Source organism: Lissotriton vulgaris, chromosome 6, assembly GCF_964263255.1.
Source record: "Lissotriton vulgaris chromosome 6, aLisVul1.2, whole genome shotgun sequence".
NCBI lineage: Eukaryota > Metazoa > Chordata > Amphibia > Caudata > Salamandridae > Lissotriton > Lissotriton vulgaris.
In genome coordinates, this window is record NC_141694.1 from 21,284,239 (window position 1) to 21,304,598 (window position 20,360).

Below are 20,360 nucleotides of genomic sequence, written 5' to 3' on the forward strand. Positions count from 1 at the left end.
AGTAAGGCTCTGAGTTTCTCTACTACCCCTTAGCTCCACACCATGCAGGGCTGACCCTAGAGCCTTGACATTGTAAATCTGTAATGCAGGGGACACCCTTCTAGATATAATTTTTCTGTGGATTTTGCTACATTAGCAGTGTGTTGGTTCAAGGACAACAGTACTCTTTTCATTAGTGGAGCCCAGCATAGGTTTTTTGTAAGTTTTATACCTAAATAATCTAATTTGACCACCGCATCTAAGGGGATATCACCCACCAACTTCTCTTACAAAGGATTTCCTTCGGTAACAAAAAGATCATGTATTTGGTCTTGGAGCTATTAAGCTCCAGACTCCTCTCAACACAGAACGGCTGGAAAGCATTCAAAAGCTGTTGGAGTCCCTAGGGAAATTTAGAGATTAACAAAGTTTCATCTGCAAAAAGGAGGGATGGGGCCCTCCGCCCTCCTATCTTAGGTGCATCATATTCATCCTTGTTCAAAAACCCAGTCACACCATTTGCTGATAGACACCTCCTTCCAATAGAAATAAATGAACTCAAAGACCTGGTCTGTGGTACTCATGTTAGATCTAACAACCTGTCAGTCTGTTAAAACACTCTATCCACTGATGTCACAAAACTTGCTTGCAAAAAAGCTTCTGAAGAGAATCAGTCAGACTAATGGGCCTATAATTGTCTGGATTTACACAGTCACCCTTTTTGAATATTGTATTGGAGAACAAGTTTTTATATGGCCACCTTTCTGCACAAAAACAATAACTGATTGCATTTTCTTCTTTCAATGCGTGCTGCGGTATGCATCACACATAGAAAGAGGAAAAAACAAGAAGAAATAAAAGTATTTCTTCTCGTTGTGATCCGTGCGGAGGCATAGGATTCTGATGCATTTCCAGCTTTACAAAACATGGTAAATCTTGGAATGTGTCAGGTTCCATAGATGTTGCATGAGTACACCCACAGCAACACCCATGGAATGCCCTATGAAAGGGGCCAATATAAAAGTACCCAAAAAGTCATTGAGGGTACCCCTAGGTGGCCATGTAAAAATGGGCAAGCACACTGCCCCGCTGGTGTGTCAAAAACATGATGCACCAGGGGAGCAATGGCCTTGTAAATGAGGCTTTAAATTTGTCTATTGTGCTCCTGCACTTACCCAGAATGTCCTTAATATTGTCTCTTCAACAGAGATGTCTAGCCATCTCGCCATCAATGTTAAATCCACTACAATATTGTTTACTTGTTGCCTCTTATTTTTATCCCATTGTGTAAAAATAGGATTTATTATTAATATTTAAGTTGAGTTCCTTGATCCATCTAGATTGTTCAAGGCTGCCAACATCACTTTGAGTAAGACAGATCCTGTTACTATAACAGCAAGAAATACTCATTTGCAAATGCTTTAAAATGAGTGGGTGCATAGCTATGATCCCACTTTTTATGTATCTATTTTGGTATTTATGTTAGTGCTATGTATGGTTTTTCTAAGATTATGTTACAGTGTACGGAGATGCCATATTTATTTTTGAGTTAAACAGTTTTACATTTTTCCTATATTTTACCATGTAGAGACAGAACATAATAAAAAGACGACATCACTATTAACTTCATTTTGAAATAAATCTTACATTCATGAAAATATGTTAAATTAAATGTAAATTATTTTTCTGAAATTTAAATTAAAAAATAATTTACCAACATAAAGAATTCTTTTTTTATTATGCAATAATGATCAATAAAAGGATTGTGTATAATTAAAATTATTTTAGCTACACTTTAGTGAAAACAATTGTTCCATTAATTTTTACATTCAAAATGGGGCATTAAAATATGATATATTAAATAATAAATCTGTACTATTTTTGAATATGTTTTAACATTAAATTATATTTATTTGGATTTTTGACTATCTTAAATCGTTTTATTTAATTTAACATTATTTTGTGTGCAGTTTTGTTTTAATTCCCTACATCCATTATTTTCTATGGAAGGATGTTGCAGTACCATTGGTTGGCCGTTTTTGGTGCTGGATGTATTATTGTATTTTTTCTTTCTTTGTTTTTAGGAGTAACTTTCACTCAGATTTTGTGAATAAACAAAAACTAGTAAACTTACTCAAAAGTCCAAATTACTTAAAGGTGTAAGTTACCTTTGTGAATCAGGCCCCTAAAAGCCATAGAATGCAAAATGGTGGTACCTGAAAAGCCAAGAATGGCTGTAGGTGTCTCACAATGTAATGTGCTACTTAGAAACTGTGTTCAAAGTTTCAAACATGTTCCCTTTATTCTTGGAAGTAAACACAGATAAATCCAGAAAGTGCTAAAAGGGTAGAGATTGAATTAAATGTGTAGATGCTAAAATTCCATTGCTAATGGTCATAATCTTCTAAAACAACAGAGCTTCCTAAAAACTTTATTGCCCACCACAAAGAGGCCCCATGGATTGTGGGCACTATTTTTAGCACCAAGTGCAACCGCCAGACCTCCTTCGTCACACTTGATGACAAACATGGGATTCTTCAAGGTGACCTAAATGTCATGTATTTTTGAATAGGAGAAGAACTCATCCTTTTGAATTGCCCATCGTAAATTGGTTTATGTAATTTGATGGTTAGTGGCGTATCACAATCCGAGATGTTGCATCTGTTCTCCCTGTAATGTAAGTTCTTGTTTCAAACTGATATAAGGCAGCGCTTAGAAAGGAAAAACGACTCACTGCATTCATTCCCTATTTTTCATTGCATTAATCAGCCATTGATACGTATTACCTCATTCAGAAAAGATCTTCATGGTTTTTTTTGTGGCTCAATTTTAGACTAGCTTGGCCCTTTCCTACTTCCTGCTGTCAGCAGGAGTCTTGTGCCTCCTTGGATTCATCACTTTCTTGTGTTCAATCAAGACTCACAAAGATTGCCAGAGGATGTTTTCCACTTGTGGGGTTTAACTACTAGTTCTCACTAAAAGAGACATTAGTTGCCTTTCATGTATATGTTTCTGTTCTGGGTGGCACCATAGCTAATGCGCTTAGTTGAACTTTCCTCTCGCAATCTTGAAATACATTGTGCAGACCTACATTGTGTCCAGTTCCTGGCAACTGCACTCATAGCCTTATCTCAGTGGCATGGCTGTGTCCTGTCAGGCATTCTCTATATCTGGGTGTAGGGGTGCAGGGTACAGTGAGGCCTAAGCACCAGCCATATTATGGCCAGGCAGCACATTTCAAGTGGCATCAGGGGCACTGTGGCTATGGTAAGAGTCGCAGTTTTTTTATCCCATCTAGAAGGACCTCAACAGACCATCTCAGCTTTTTAAATCTAGCTAGTCAAAACACAATGCTCCATTGGCCATAGAAAACATACAAATAGGGAGGAAAGCCATTTAATAAACTACAGGCAACTGAGACAGACATGAATGCAATTCAATAAGGAGCAAGAGGTGGACACAAAGCCCACTCCAAGTTTTTATTGAACGCAATAGGCATATTTATAAAGAGAGACAGCTAAAAAGAAGGTTGTCTGTAGGCAAGACATCTAATGCTACTCATCTCTAATCATCCCCATTATGGGGTCTAGCAGGCTCCCTTCTTTTACCCATGCTTTTCCTCCTTTAAATAAATCATTTATTCTCAGCTGCTCGAACATATCATATAACATTTAAACAGAATATACCCAATTCTGGCTTGAACTCATGAGAAAAGATCTTAAGGACAATAAAGTCTTTACATCAGTCCTTCACCCAAAGTTGAACTCACTTAAGACAGAGTTGCTCTTGCTATTCCTACCCAATAACCCTATCCTAACGAAAACATTACCTCATTAGAGTGTTATACTCTAAACCTTCAATTTGGAGTCAAACTGAATATCTTGGCTTCAGTTTGACAAAATCTCAATCTTAAAGCACTCATCAACTAAGTGGCCATTTCAACTCAAACTACTGTAGAGTTCTATGTATGGAAATTCCCAAACACTCTGATTCCAAATCAAGAGAGTTTGAACAAAGATAACCATTTTGGTCTCTCTGAAGTGGCTCCCCAGGGAAGAAAGAAGTTTCTTTAAACGAGAAGTGTGCAAATGAAGCAAAATTTGCCTGGTATAATTAGGTAAAATAATTGCAAAATTAGGCACAATGCATATTTGTCATTTTTTTTTATATTTTAGCATGAAAAGCATCTTTCTATCAACTTTTTAGGCAAAGATGATCTTAAACAAGTGCACCGCAAACTACAGTCGCTCAAGTTCTGTTGTTCCAGTGTGTTTTCTGTAAATTGTTACTATGAATTCCCATAAATTGCTCCATTCACAGCAATTTAAATGGCACATTATTACACAAAGTAGCTTACTTGAGTAATTGCTGTAATTTTGCATACCCAGAGTAACAAGAAATTCTCATAACTGCGCAAGTAACACCGGCGTAATTTTAAATTCACCTTGTCCTGCTTTAAACTGGCCTGCATCACACATAAAAACATGATTTTTCAACTACCCCAAACTATTTTGCCCAGAAACTGACTATCTTGGGTGAACAACACACCCTTTGAAGCAGGCACAAACTTCTCAGTGAAACCCAAGAAATTAAAAAAAATCAAATAAAATCTAAAATAATTATTTTCCATCTTAGTGGCCCTTAAACAATATTCAACTTGAAGTGTTTTTATAAATGAGCTAAAATCTCTACTTTCTCAGTGAAACATTCAACTATCAGTCTTTTTTCAAAAGAATTGGCTAACGTATCTGCTAAGTATTTGAATCATATCATGTAATATTCAACTTGCATACTGTGTTCCTTCTTAGCAATTGTTTTAATTGACTGTCAAACTGATATATGCACTTGTAATACAACAGACGGGTCATACACCAGGTTTTTGACAGTGTATCCTGGCTGCCAAAGACCCTTCATCTCCTTTCTACAGTGTTGCTCAGATGAACAGGGTGCAGCACTAGTGCAGTTCCAAACAGTTTGATGCACAGAGTCAGTGACAAAAAGGTGCTCCATGTCTGAGTGTTGGAGCGGGCCAATCTAGGGTCCCAAGGATCAAGGGAGGTGTCCCAAAGTGGTAGTAGTTTGTGGAGATGAAGTTGAAAATTAGTTCAGCTATGTTTCCTCAGCTTTCTAGACCCTGGGTCTCTCTGTCCAACCTTGGGAGATGATGGTGGAAGGCTAAGCTGGCAGGTGCCTGAGCTCTGAAGACCCTTTTTCACTCAGGCAACCTCCGGGGATGGGAGAGAGGACACCTCATGGAGTCTGAGGCAGTCTGCCAAAGATCGCCAGAGAGCGGATGAGGCCGGAGCGGAGCCGCTACAGGGGGAACCAGACCACAAAGCAGTGAGTCGCTGAATGTAGTAAGTGAGTCGTAGACTGAGTTATCCTAGTTATAATTCATGCTGGGAGGAGGGCAGGCTCCTTGAAGGGAGAAGGTGTCAAGGATATTTGCAGAATTGCGATACCTGGCCATCAAAGCTTTGCAAAGGTGAATCAATCATATAGTAGGTAATCTTGATGTAGTTATGTTGTTTCTTAATTAATCTCTTACATACATCAATAATTGTTGTGGAAATTGAGAAAATGTGCAACTTTATTTTATTCTCTATTGACTTGGCTTGTGTTGAAGACTTTCCAGGAGGATCTCTTTGCCACCTTGTTTTGTACTGAAATCTTCAAGTTAATGGAAACCTAGTTATTTCTAACAAACATACTGAGTTAAGATAGGAAATTATGGATAGTGAAGACTTTGATATTAGAGAAGCAGTGGAAATGAATATCTAAGCTATATGAGTGGTCTATCTTTCAAAACCTTTTAGTTTGGCCTGAATGGAAAATAAGTTCTGTAATGTGAAAGTTCCTGTTTGAAAATGTGTCTGTATTTTGGAAAAGCTACTGGGAATACACTTGGCTGTGAGTTTGTTCCAAGTCCCTGCATGAGTATCCTAGAGTCCCTTCATGTTATAGTGCTTAGATATTTTTTTTTTCTAATTTATTGAACAATATGTAATAAATATTAACAGGAAAAATAATTTGAAGAAAAAGACACTTATACAAAAGTGTGCTCTCCCTAAAAACTTACACTTTGGAATGAATATATTTATGCCAATGCAGAAGCCGAAGATCAGCAGGGTCCATGCCAGTGCATGACGCCGGCCGCCCTTCTTCATGAAGATGTATACGCCCAGCTTGAATGGTATTTCAACGGCTCCGAAGAGGAACTGGGTCATGTACATGTCCAGCTCAAAGCCTGTGATGTTGAGGCTTATTCCATAGTAAGAAACAAATGCACCACACCTGCAAAAGAGGTGACAGGCAATCACTTGGAATACGCTGGCCACTCTGCTGCATCATAAAACAAGGAATGATCACACATTTTAGACAATAAAAATAAGTTCCTTACCATACAGCTGCTGCACAGATGGAGACTTTTGTCAATACTGGAGTTCGGAATAAGTCTATGAATGAGTAATGTCTACCAGGGTTCTCCTCTTCTGCTACCTTACTGAGTACCTGAGAACAATGACATACATTAAAAATTCAGTTTTGGGGGGGTATTTAGCTCAGCTTTGTGTTCACTGATGACATGTATAGTCTAGTTCTTAGCCTGCTGGGTGATTGCCATAATGATCATGATACAATCAACAGTTTACAGTCAACCCCCTTTATTAACGTAATAATACAAATGGCCCAGGCTGACTGCAACAGGCTTCACACATCCCTTGGCTCGTAATCAGGGCTTTCCCATCACTACTGGTATTACTTGTAGTTATATTGTAAGCTTGCCTTATCATCATGATAACATTTGTTAACTATTTAAATTAGTATTGTAATTCTCACCTAGTGTCCAAGAATTTGTAATAAACATGACCTGTTCTTACTGGTAAGATTTGTTGCAACATACACTGAGGGCCTGAAAAAACCTGGAGAAAGGGACAGGTACACATTTATTAAACTTTGAAAAGGTAATGGTTTGTTTTCCTGCACCCATCTTGTATGAGGCTCAAGTGTGAATTAAATAATAGCCACCTTGTCCAAGAATTTCAAACTTGGCCAACCATCAGTCAAGATGGCCGCACACTAGAAGAGCTCCTCAGTAGCCCGAGAAACAATCTCCATAAATCCGCTATCATCCAATCTAAAAATGGCACTATTATCCTGAGGCGATTGTGGAGGTAGGTCGAGCCCAACCGATCCCCTCCTGAAGATGAACCGAGATTTTATGGAGATAGTGTGAAGAGCACCTCCCCATTGACCACATGCCTCGAGAAAGGACCGAGCGAGTGCGGAGAGAGACTAGTGCCGCGGCCGAGCTGGCCCAGATATTGAAACTGGGGAGGCAGGATCGGCTACAGTGAGAGACTACGCATCTGCAACAGGGGCTGTGGAATAAACCATCCAGATGTGCAAGGTGAGGGGTGACCGGCCCAGGAAGTTTGACTGAGGTCCAGGCCTGAGACCAGGATTGACTGTGCGGCCATGCTGATCGAATGGAATGGAACACTACCTGTCTGCGGCCGCGTCTGCTGGAGGCCACCAGACCTTGGTAGGGGCCACGTGAGTGTGACGGGAGCCGAGTAGAGCAGCTGGACTGTCTTCTGGGCCACGTACTGAGGAGGGAGATTGGCAGGGATGGAGGGGCTGCTGTGTACATGCCAGTAGCTGGTGTACGTGGCAATGAATGTAAAGGAACTGACAGGGGACTGGGCCAGGCCAGAGAGACTGTCAGGGCTTGGTTCCCACAGGAAAAACAAAACATCCTGCTTGCCTCTCTCTCACCCTTCCCCCTCACAATGAATATTTCCACTCCAGGAGCGGCCCCCCCATGTTGCCCCTTGAACATCTAAGACTTAGTTCCTCAGGATGAGGATTCCCCGGGGTGAGACTCTGCCCCCATGTGGGCACTGTGATAAGAGGTTGCCTGGGGACGGGCGCTCGCCTCGGGCCTTGGCGGTGACTGACGGGGTGGGCCCTGGGCCCCTGTGGCATGAATGTGAGTGAAGTGAGATGAAGGCCTGTAGGAGGTTGTCCTAGTATATGATGCTTAATTACATAAATGCAGCACCCTGTACTAATCCAGACAACCCATATGAAGATTTTAGTGGTCTTAGACAACCTTAGAGAGCTCTCTAAGTGGTAGCTGCGGAGAGCAGCCTTCAGGCTTAGTCCAGAAGGAGTGTAAAGCAGCTTGTTTTACCAATATTTAATCTTATGTTGTAGGTTAAGTGAAAAAGAACCACACAGTCTAGTTATAAAAATATGGATTTATTATAAACACTTACTAACAGATTGCAATATCTTCTACCCAGAGATATAACCACACTACACACAATACTTTGATCCTAGAACACGTAAGAAGCGCACATACACAGTGATCTCGAGAGGGAGACCAAACCATACACTGAAATAGTGGAATGCGAACCATGACTTAAGTCGAGAATGGACCCAGAAGATGTGGAAGAGTCAGGAACCAAAGGAACCACCCAAGGTGAGTGAGGTTCTTTTGTATGGCAAAGCGCGGAGATGCCCCTTTGGGGGTCTATTCAGGCGCTATATAAGCATATAAAATAAAATAAAAATAAATAAATAAATCTAGGTCATGTGAAGAGTGGGTACATGACTGTGTGCTCAATGCAAGTCAATGGGTAAGTCACAGTTGCCGTTTTAAAGACCCTGCAGCGGACCCTAAATACACCCCGTGGAATATGGAAGGTTGGAGAGTCACCCCACCCATGGAAACCCCAGGAACCAGGATACCTACATGAGGGAAGCTGGGTGCATTGGTGAGAAGTGACGTGGTATACAGCCGTAGACCATAATAGAGGACTTCAGCAAAGATGCCGCTGGCAAAGAAGGTGAGGTAGCCTGGTGAAACCATAAGGTTGGAGAGTCACCCCACCCGCGGATACGCCAGAAACCAAGTTACCTACACGAGGGAAGCCAGGTGCATAGGTGAGAAGTGATGTCAGAAACAGCCGTAGACCACAATGGAGGACTCCAGCAAAGATGACGCTGGCAAAGAAGGTGAAAGAGTCCGGTGGAACCCAAAGGTGGATTCAAGATGAGAGGTACCTGCTAGTACAGGGGATAGAGTTTATGCCACTGATTAGTGACCAGGAGGCACAGAAGACAAATGCCTACCAATGTCAGAAATGCAGGAGAGTTGATGGTGCCCTTGAAGCTGCAGCTGTGCAGACAAGGCAATGGTTTAGAAGACCAGAAGTCATTCATGAGCTGTCCCACATCAGATGTAAAGAGCCAATGGGTCAGTGTCACGCAGGGGCACCAACAAGCCATGGCAACAGCAACCAACGCAACCAACGTATTCATCCAAAAAGGTGCAGTGTCGGGACCAGCAAGGTCCAAGTGACTCACCAAGAGCAGGCCCCAAGCAAATATGAGAGCCTACTTGAGCCAAAAAAAAACCTCGAGAGGACCCACAAGCTGGAGGTACAGGTTTCGCAACAGGACCACGAGCAGCTCACCAGAGGATGAAGGCCCAGGTGCAAAGGATGTGGTGCAGATGAAGATCTTGGCTGCAGGAGATGCATGAGGCTAGAGCTTCATAGACACACTTACCCACCCACTCATTCACCCATACAGCTACTGACATAGTAAATCGGTTAACAATACACATACTCACACACCTACTCACTCACCCATACAGTCACTCACAAAGCCACTAACTCACCCATACAATTACTCACACAGTCACACAGTTACTTATACATATACTAATACATATACTCACCTATAAAATGATTGAGACAATGACATGCTTTCTCGTACAACCTCTCTCACACTCACTTACCCATACAACCACTCAAACACCTATTTGCTAAGACATACAGCCACTCATACACCCACTCACTCACCCATACACCCAGTGACACACTCATTGATGCACCTGTACAGCCACTCATGTACCCTTCCACTCGCCCATACAGACACTTATGTATCTGCTCAAACAATTATTGAGCCACTCATGAACCCTCTGATTCACCATTTACAACCAATGATACACCAACTCAGTCAGCTATACAGATACTCATACAGACACTCACACATACACACACAGACACACCCATTCGCTTACCTATACAAAAACTCACAAACCCACTATGTCATGTATACAGTCTCTAATATAACCAGTCACTCTTCAATACACCACTTACACATGAAATTACTTAACCATACAGGCACTTCCATGCCGAGTTACCTTAGTTACCTTAGTTACCTTAGTTACCTTAGTATATATGTTTAACACTCGATACCTTTAAGAAAACACTCACAATCACTGGATGATGTCATCAGTGATGTAATTTGAGATGTCATCAGTGGTGTCATTTGAGATGTCATTAGTGATGTCACTGACCATGTCATGAGTGATGTAATATGTCTGAACTGGGGTGGCAGAGTGAGCTAAAGAATGATGATGGATTAAACACAGATCAGTTGACTGGGGGAGAGTGCTTGCAATGTTCACCACTCCGTCCATCATCCCCTTTGCTTTTGCCTTGTTCTCCTTAGATGTCTCAGCAATCCTACTGTGTGGGACTTACTACAGATAACAAGAGGGGTAGTTGGCCCCCAACAACAACCTTGGGGGCCAGCTATCCCTCCCATTACCTCCAGTAGGTCCCACACAGCAGGATTGGTAAGTTCTCATAAAAGGCCATGCCCCCTTTGCCCACCACTCTTCAACGACACTCCCTGGCACACTTTTGGATGGGGATTGACATCCCCTTCGCTGATGGGGGTCCTTTAGGGACCAACTAGCCTACATCTTACCTCCAGTAAGCCCTCTACACAGTAGGATTGCTAAGAGGTGAACACAGGCCATGCCCCCTTGCTCTACTGCTCTGCAAACGCACCCCCTGGCGCTTATTGTAATTTGGGGGATTAAGTCCCAGGATGCTTGTTTCTGGTCCAGGGAAGACATGGCTTGGCAGTTCGGGCTGGACTGTTCCCATGAGGCACAGGGTCAGATGGATTTGCATATGGCCATTTCTGAACTGGGGTGGCGGAGTGAGCTAAAGAATGATGATGGATTAAACCCAGATCAGTTGACTGGGGGTGAGTTCTTGCAATGTTCAACACTCCGTCCATCATCCCCTTTGGTTTTAAGACGTCTAAGGAGGACATGCCCCCCTTTCTACACCACTCTGCAAACGCGCCTACTGGCAGACTGCAGGATGGGGATGAAGTACAATTTACTGCTGAGGGACTTTGGGGGACAAGAAGCCCTCTTGGTACGTCCTCTAAGTCCTATGCCGCGGATTTCCTGAACGTTCCTCGGAGACCCAGCACCCTTTCTTCACCACTCTACAAATATGACTACTACTTAAAGAAGCATCTTTCTGCATCTCTGACTTAGAGGTAGTTTTATTCCCCCTGCCCTATTATGTACTAGGGCCTTACAGAGGAGGTCATGCCAATCACAGGGGTACCCCAACAGATAGTGTTCCCTAGTGTATGTAGGTGTTTTCACTGTATTCTAAGTGTCTTTTAGCATAGCACTGGCTATAGGCCCGGTTAGTCAGTCAGTTACCACCAGTACATATCAGCAAAAAGTTGGGGGCACAGGATGACTTTGCAACAAAGCCTCTTTCTGCTCCTCTGTTGGTTCTTTGGGCACATCTTTTGCATCTTTCTGCACCTTTCTTTGTCTTTCTGGACTTCTGTTGCCTGTTTCTGCATTTCTCCTGTTTCTTTCTCTGCCTTTCTTCCTCTTTCTGCACTTGCGCGGGGCGCGAGTTATATTAGCTGAACTAAAGGTTTGTAAATGCTAATTTCTAACTATAACGTCCCTGAAACCTGTGGTCTTTTCAGTGAAAAAATAAATAAATAAATAAATATATATATACATATATATATATATATATATATATATATATATATATATATATATATATATATATATATATATATATATATATATATTCCACAACACGTTTTTCACCCGTCGCTGCTCCACTTTCTTTACGGGTGCTTTCTCGGCGCGTGGTGAAACACGCTGTTATACTCCTAACACTGGTTCGAAATTCTACCATACCTCTTTTTCGAGTGCACACAACAAAGCCATCCTTGGGGTCGAAGTAGTTTTAAGTATTTATTTTAAGCGCTTCCTGCAGCCAGTTTGACAAACGCGTTTCAGCGTTTCTGCCTTCGTAGGTGCCAGGAGTGTTGTTTCCGTGCTGTTGTTGGCCCTAAAACCCGTTTGTGTGATATCCAGCAGGTTGTTAGTTTCGAGAAAACTGGCCAGTTGCCTGTTGACCAGTTTCTCTAGGACTTTTCGACAGATAGGGAAGTTGGGATATGGGTCTGTAATTGGCCGGGTTGTTGATATCTAAGCCTGTATATATATATTTCTTGGGTCATTATATGGGTCTATCGAGAGAGACTCTCGCAGATCATTATCAATATTATTATGATTTCTTTCACTGTACCTTTGATTTTCATCACACTTTTCTGAAAAACTATTTCTTATAATGATACGTGATGTTTAGACTATACTTAGTCTAACATGTTCTCTGTTGCAGCACGTGAAGCATTTCACTATAAGAATCCCGCATTCTAGGTATGAGTAACTGCCGTTGAAATGTTGTTGAAACATAAGTCTCATATTTGGATCTAATGCATTTGACCATGTACTTTATACAAGGGGACATTAGCCGATCCACGGCTGTATGTTGTTGTCCATTTTAGGATTAATATGTGACATATACCATGCATAGAATGTGGCTGTTGCCCATCAGTGGGCTTGAATGCTTATCTTATCTCTTGTTCAATGTCAATCAATGTAACCTTAAACATACATTGCAAGATGGCTGCCTCCATTCAATGTATGGTGCGAGTCCCCTTTCCATGTCTATGCTTGAGCAAATGTGGGAGTGAATAGATGATGTTTAAAAACATGTCGGGAGGAAACACAGTGCATCACACACTGACGAAGGCAGACCGCCGAAACGCGTCTGTGTGCACCCCCCTCGCTGAATAAAATCTAAGCGCGTTGAAACTCTCCACCCTCGAGTGCTGTTGTGTTCTTCTACGAGTTTTAGAAGGATTTTGGAGCGTTATATATATATATATATATATATATATATATATATATATATATATATATATAAGCTCACTATCCTCGCTGCTTCCCAGCCCTACAACAGTTGTGGCAGAACACATGTGAGACCCCATGAATCTTTCTACCACACACATCTTGCCCAGTCTTCAAGTATACATGCATTCTGAAGTTGCTCGGTATAAGTATTTATTCTGGCATTTCCGAAAAGAACCGGTGTGTTTCGCAGTAAACCACCTTGATCTGTTAGTCGTGTTGTAGGGGTGGGGGGAATTTGCGAAATTCACTTTCGCAAATTATCACGAAAATGTTGAAAATCTCAGCGGGCATACTGAAATATCGCGAAGACGCAGAAGTTTTTATCCCCGCCCATTTGTGATATTTTCTGTGTGATCGCGTTTAGAAATGTCCCGCCAACTTACCCATGCGGTCGCTCATGGGCGCAGCCATCTTGTTTTCACTTGTCCCACCCGCTCGCAGTGGAGAATGACGTGTTCGGTTCTTTCACTCCTTGTCGCGTTCGATATGACGTGTCTGCGTCCTCACGCTCTCACTCGCCATGGAGAATGACGTGTTCAAGATCTCATACTCTTGCGGTGCATGATCGCAAGACGAATGCCGTTAATGCGGGCACGAACTCTCGCGAGAAGCACAAATGGCTACCAACAATCCAACATCTCGTGGAGAACGTGATGGATCAGGAAAACTTGTCAGCGAATGCGGGGATTCAGGTAAGGCGATCGTGCGTGAGAATGTACTATTTTTACAGTGTGAGCAAGCAAAAAAATCCATACGATGCGGATTGCGGACATTTTAACATTTTTGCGCTCTCTGCGGAACGCCAAAATGTCAAATTATCGCAATTTCCGCGAGCGGAACGGAATTTGGCGCCTAGGCCTTATTATGAGTATAGTAGCTGCCAGCAGTGATTATATTCTGCCAATGCAGGTGCACACCTAGAACTTTGTTGGGAAGCACCAACCTAAATCGTGTAGGACTCCTGTCAATAGACTCCTGACATAAGTCTTGACGAAAACACAGCAGTTTCATCAAAATGAGCAGCAAGCTGGTACATAACAAATGCATCAGAGGCTTTCAACTTTACAAGCAGTTAGCCTACAACTTTACGAAAGTTGCCCTTTACTTCTGTAATCCGCATTGGTGCTCAGGTGACAAGGAGACTCATTTAACCTATTCCTGCAGTGTACAGTGGTTGTTTCATGGCACAATCCACCTACATGCCTCGATGTCGTTGGGCCGATTTGACTATTTCCTATCAATCTAGCTACAATTAGGCGTCCAAGATCTTCTCACAGTTTTCTGCACCACCAAGGATGCTGTAAGTTGTGGAAACATCTCTTTTGCTGCAGCCTGATGGATTTCTCTTAATCAATATGTCAGATATTTACATTCCAAGAAGAATGTAAATGTCTGGCTGTTTCACAATAAGTACCAGTTCTCATTCAACTCAATTGCAGAATCCCTAAGACCACCTCGCAGGCATGTGGCATTCATCCTCACAATTGAATAAACAAGGCAAGTGGCAGAGATTAAAGAAAGAACTTCCACAGTTTCTGAGAGTTTCATGCATAAACACTATAGTGGAGTACCACCCTCCTCTCACCTCAGTGTTTATGTTGGAGGACAAGGGTGCCTGGCCGTTCATTAAAGAGCATTGAACCAAGAGGGCGTGAGCTTCCTTCACCTTGCCTTTGGTCAACAGCCACCTCACAGACTCAGGAATCCACCTGTGAAATTAAGGAAACTGTAGTAATAGTATGTGTATCTGTGTGCACGTCTGTTACTGCGCTTTTAGATCTTGAGAGAATGAAGGTCTAGGAGAAGGATTTGCACACCTACTGAGGTTGTGGAAACGTTCAGAAGAAATTTGGGAGAGAGATCATATACAAAGCTTGATGAGACAATTCTGGGATTGACTGACAGGCAACAGTGAACACATTAAAATGAATGTCAGAAAGAGAGTGGATTTTGAATACAACGCTGACTGTAGCCAGGCAGATTAGCAATATGTCAATGGTTCCACTAAAACAAGACAGCAAGACAAAATAACAACCCATAGAGGTATATGACAACAGATTCAGTATTTGATCACAATGCATGATCAGGACTTTGTCTGTGACTTCCCTGCTGAAAGATAAGAAGCAATAGCGTGGATTTAACTTTTGATATTGTTCTACTGGAGGAGTCATATCTGAGATCACATTCTTGGATAGGCAGGGTGACCCTAAAACATATATTCTCTTGCTTTGGCCCTATTTACTCACCATATGCTGATGATGCCCAAAAGATAGGGGCATGTAACAGCAATGAGAAGCCAGCGCCAATTCCGTATCACGTACGCAACCAGAGGCAGGAACATAATTCCAATGCTCCAGTACATACTCGTTAGGAAACCGGCTAAAGTGCGGTGCTTCGTATCCACCCACTCCACACCTGTAACATAAGAGATACCGATCAAACATTGATTGTTAGTGTTCACTATTTAATCTAAGATATCAAAACAGTACCGTTTGGGTAGTTCAATTCACGAGCTCTCCTAACCATCCTGGGGGCGCTTTTTAAGTTTAACTTTTTTGGGAGAATTTGTTTACTCATTACTCCTCTTAGACCCCAATCAACATAACTTGTGCTGCCAAGCACAGCATCTGATAGGTGTCAAACTATAGTCACTGGAAAGTTTGGAAGCAGCTTCTTGCAGTAAAACTAAAGACATACCTCGTAAAAACCAGACTGGGTTAGAAAATACCTAAAGAATGTCTTCTTGGCTCATTGGGAATGGACAACAAAGTATTGATTGTTCTTTGGTAAACCATTGCTGTACGACTCTTTATCTATTTGCCTTCAATCTTGCTTAGCACTTGTCTTTGCCCTTCCAACAGCAGTGTTGATTATCCAAACATCATGCTTATACTCTCTCCCACAACCCAAAGAGCACACTTATCACTGACTAGGGTCAAGTGGGAAACAAAAACTCAGATTTCTTAATAAACCCCCTCATGTCACAATAGCCAAAATTATTGCTTTGAACATGTGATTCTCGGTGAATAAAAATTGAATTCCCTTTTAATCACTGTAAAAGGCATGGATGAAAGACTGGGAAAAGAGAAAGGTACCTGAAAGAAAAAGTCCACCCATTCATGATCCAGTAGGTTCTGTGCCTGGTAGGGTCAGAACTTGAAATCTTCATAGCTGACGTTATATTAACTCATCATTTAGCCATGAGAATTATCTGTTGTTATAGGATGGGTCATGGCTGTGGTGTTTGTACTTCTTGTCCAAAGGTTAGATCCAACATAGATATAAATTAAGCAATACCATCAGGATTGAGTCGAATACCTTACTTTAGTAGTAGGTTAAAGTTTCTGTTCTAGATCTGATCCTTTCTTCTTGAAGACTGCCTTTACAACACAACAATGTCCTATATAAACATCACACTAGAGGATAATGTGATGGGCTTCCTCCTTGGTCCAGGTAGGAGATTGAAAATAACTGTTTTGTTCAGATTATAGTGATCACCATCACTATTTTACAGTTTTTAGCTGATGTAAATATGAGGTGCTACTATTTCCCTACTCAATACTATTCAGGTTACAGAAGAGCTGTGAGTTAGAGTTCTTAAGGAGGAAGTGAATTCAGGAGAAATATGGACTTTACCAGCAGAGCTGTAATTGATACAGTAGTATCCATGTTCTAGTATGGGGTGCATTTCATATGCAGTAGTATCCATGTTCCACCACAGCTGCCATGATTGTACCCAGTTAGAACATGCTTGAAATTCTGTGTTTTTTTTTATATAATGCCTCTCCCAGCATCCACTGTCTTTTTTGATGGGTAGTCGGAGCCCAGTTATCTTGCAATAGTGTCAGGCAGTTTGTACATCTATTGCAGCAAATTCAAAGGTCAGAGATTTCCAATATGTGACACTGGACAATCGGAGATGCATATCTTTATACCATTTGCAGGGTGATGGTTATTACCCTGTTATATATAAAATCCACATTACATCTTCACTATCTTACTTTCCCCAGTTCTTATCTGAGATGTGTCCACCCTTCAAGATGGGAGCCTCTCTTCACAGAAACAATCTAATTCTCTTTTATCTCTTCGATTGACAGCTTCTTTATTTACACCATACCAATAACAGGACACACCTATCAAAACTTCTTGTTTTTAATCTTCCCTGCAACTTGTAGGTTAAATTAAGGACACCCACTTTCTTTTATTTCCTTTTTTGTGGAGCTTGGTTTTGGACATAGCCTGCCAGGGATGTCAGGTCACTCTCTATAGTATCCTGACCACTACCACTAGCAACTGGAGCAACATGCTGGCACTGTTTGAAGTAGGAGGTCAATTGCCAGCCTTTCTGGACATTTTCTCATCTATGCTGAGAATTAGCATGGAAGAAAGTATCAGATACCATGAAGAGTGGGAGCCTTAGATATTTTACACCTTTAGGAGTCCAAGGATCTACTTATGAGTAATGATTTGAGGCATATAGGAGGCCTACAGAACAAGTGGTTTTGAGAGTATGCCTCTCTTTTAGTGCATTTAAAAGTAGCTCCAGCAGCCTGGGTAGAGCTAGACATGGATGGAGTTAAGATGCAGACAGGATATGAACACAGGGATACCAAGAGAAACAAACCAAGTTGTCTCACCGTCCTCAACCACAGAGACTTGTAAGTAGGCTGTAGTGTTACCAGAGTAAGGTTGACGTTCATTATGAGGACAGCCTTCTTGTTTTCTACTCCCTCAGTATGCCCTTGCACAAGAAGGTACGTCACTTTTACTAGGAAATTTCAAGTCATGAATTTGAGCCCTCCTTCACTGTCTTTGGGAGAAAGGGAACTGCTATTACATTTGCAGAAGAGATGGAAAAAGGAAGTTGAATCCCACAGACGTTTCTCCTCCAGTTGATGTGGGAAGTCATCTTACATCAAATAAAGATTTCTGTGGCCTAGTTTATCAAAATGAGTCCACAATGAACCTCTCAAGTAAAAGTATGTTTTCACCAGGTTCCAGATTGACATTGATGAGATTTTTCATTGTAACTTGGCTACACTATAATTTAGTTATTGTTTGTCGTTTTACAGATGTGTAGAGGAAATAGAAGATGTGACATCTTAACTATAGTCAAGCTCTTGTTGAGGGAGTTCATCACTAGATTTGGTTTGCAACTTCTTTAGAGTCAGGTAGGGGAAGCCACATAAAGAGTGAATTAATGAATATTTTGTGGAGGACACAGTATGGAACAAACAATTCTTTTGAGCGATATTAGAAACATCCTCTGTAGTTGAGCGAATAGTACTCTTAAGTCAAAGTTGCCCAAAGTTTACAATTCAACGTCACTGTTACTGGTATTATTGAGTTTAGCAAGGACACCCAATAAAGTGACTGGACTCTCACCTCATGAAGTGATCGTGGGCATTGCAATGTGGAGTCCTTGCATATCCTATGCTGCACTTGTGAACATTTCTGATGACCTTCTTCTGGACTGATGAAAGATTTGACCAATGTAGAATGCTTTATCTGCCCCCACATGAAGTTGAAAACACCTTCAGCAAGTGAAGAACACTGCCATGATGACTTTTAACCCAGTGGTTGGGTTGTGGTGAAGAAGCACATTCAAAAGAGCTGCCGGAGCTAAGGTGCCGTGGACCTTATCTTGTGATGAATAATGCAATGATATGCGCAGCTTGCCATAGTGGAACCATACATCTCTTTTAAAAGGGTGAAGGATGCAGATGAAGGAGTGGTGACACCAACCACTGACACAGAGTGTCAAACTTGAGTTCACTACAAGGATCCAGAGCGGGGGGGTGAAAGTCAGATTGTGCAACCAGAAGAACAAGCACAGATGCAAACTCAAGAAAATTAGAAAGCAAAATAATGAATTTCAAAACCTTCAGAGAAAATTAAGCTGTTTTAGTCGAAAACAGCGCAGATCATGTGGCAAGTGAAGCTGAAGATGCAGTAATTGTGGGTTTATACTTGAAAATTGGATCCAAGATGGATGTCTGAGTGTGTAGGAGGGAGTAAAATAGTTTCAAATCAAGATCACAGTGATCTGGGTAACGGAGAGTCAGAAGAATCATTAGTCAGAAGATCTACATAAGTAAAAGTACTAAGGGCCAGATGTAGGTATCCAAATACCCGTCGGTAACGGCCGAAAATACCGATTTTCGGCCGTTACCGACCGGTATTTGGATACTGAGATGTAGGGAATGAAAAAAAAACAGATTCGGTAATTTTACCGAATCGGTAATTTTACTGATTCGGTAAAATTACCGATTCGGTAAAATTATCGAATCTGTATATTGTAATGTAGGTAGCACTATAAATAGTGCTACAGGGCTTTAAGGATTCGTTATTTACCACCAACTAATAGTTGGTGGTAAATAACGAATTCCTATGTAAATGCATATATGTGCATTTACACCTGTGCCATGAGGCACACATACATGCCCTAAGGGCACACAAGCACTAATCAGGGGTGCAACAGGGAGTCAAAAGTGACACCCTGCCACCCTTGAATTTTTTGGAATTTACCGAATCGGTAATTACCGATTCGGTAATTGACATTCATTCCTATGGGCCTCCAGGCCCATAGGAATCAATGGCAAATACCGAATCGGGATACTGAATCCTAGCGATTCAGTATTTTTTACCGATTTTTCATCTACATTGCAATTACCGATTCTAAAATACTGAATCGGTAAAATTCGGTATTTTAGAATCAGTAATTCGCAATTACCTACATCTAGCCTTAAAAGTACTAAAAAGAAAGTATACAGTAATTTAATATACATATTTTATAAAAATAGAACTGGAGCAAAGAGATTTTAACTTGAAAGACAATCAGTTCATGATTATGTTATTAAATGAAACTGGAGAAAACCAACATAGAAATATTTTCAATTGAGTCCTGAAGTGGACTTTCATTCATTTTTTATTTTTACGAATGCCTACATTACTTGGATTTTTTGTTAGAACTGGATTCCTTACATCTAAAGGAGATTAGTTTTATATATTGGGTATCCATTCAAAGATTGTAGATTTCTAATGAACATTTCTTTTGAATTGAACCGATTATTGGTGACATATTAACATTTGAAATTCTTGATGTTTTGCTTTTTAGTAGTTTAGATTTTGTTTTTGATAGTGTTTTACGGAGGAATTATGGCCAAATTTAAAAAGAAAAACTATACACGTATATACAAAATATTATTTCATAAGACCATCAACTAATACAATCTCGGAACCCTATAATTTCTTTCAAGTTTGTTGA

General features: G+C 41.1%; 1 protein-coding gene across 1 annotated transcript in view; it reads right to left on the reverse strand.

The window, feature by feature from the left end:
• The window catches only part of LOC147706720 (solute carrier family 22 member 7-like), a 158,314-nt gene that overhangs the window by 50,758 nt on the left and 87,196 nt on the right, over window positions 1-20,360 (reverse strand). Inside the window, exons 4-7 of the mRNA XM_086925118.1 lie at window positions 15,340-15,508; window positions 14,679-14,802; window positions 6,380-6,489; window positions 6,059-6,273 (exon numbers count right to left, since the gene is read on the reverse strand). Coding sequence (XP_086781244.1) covers window positions 6,059-6,273; window positions 6,380-6,489; window positions 14,679-14,802; window positions 15,340-15,508 — 618 coding nt within the window. The remainder of the gene's footprint in view (window positions 1-6,058; window positions 6,274-6,379; window positions 6,490-14,678; window positions 14,803-15,339; window positions 15,509-20,360) is intronic.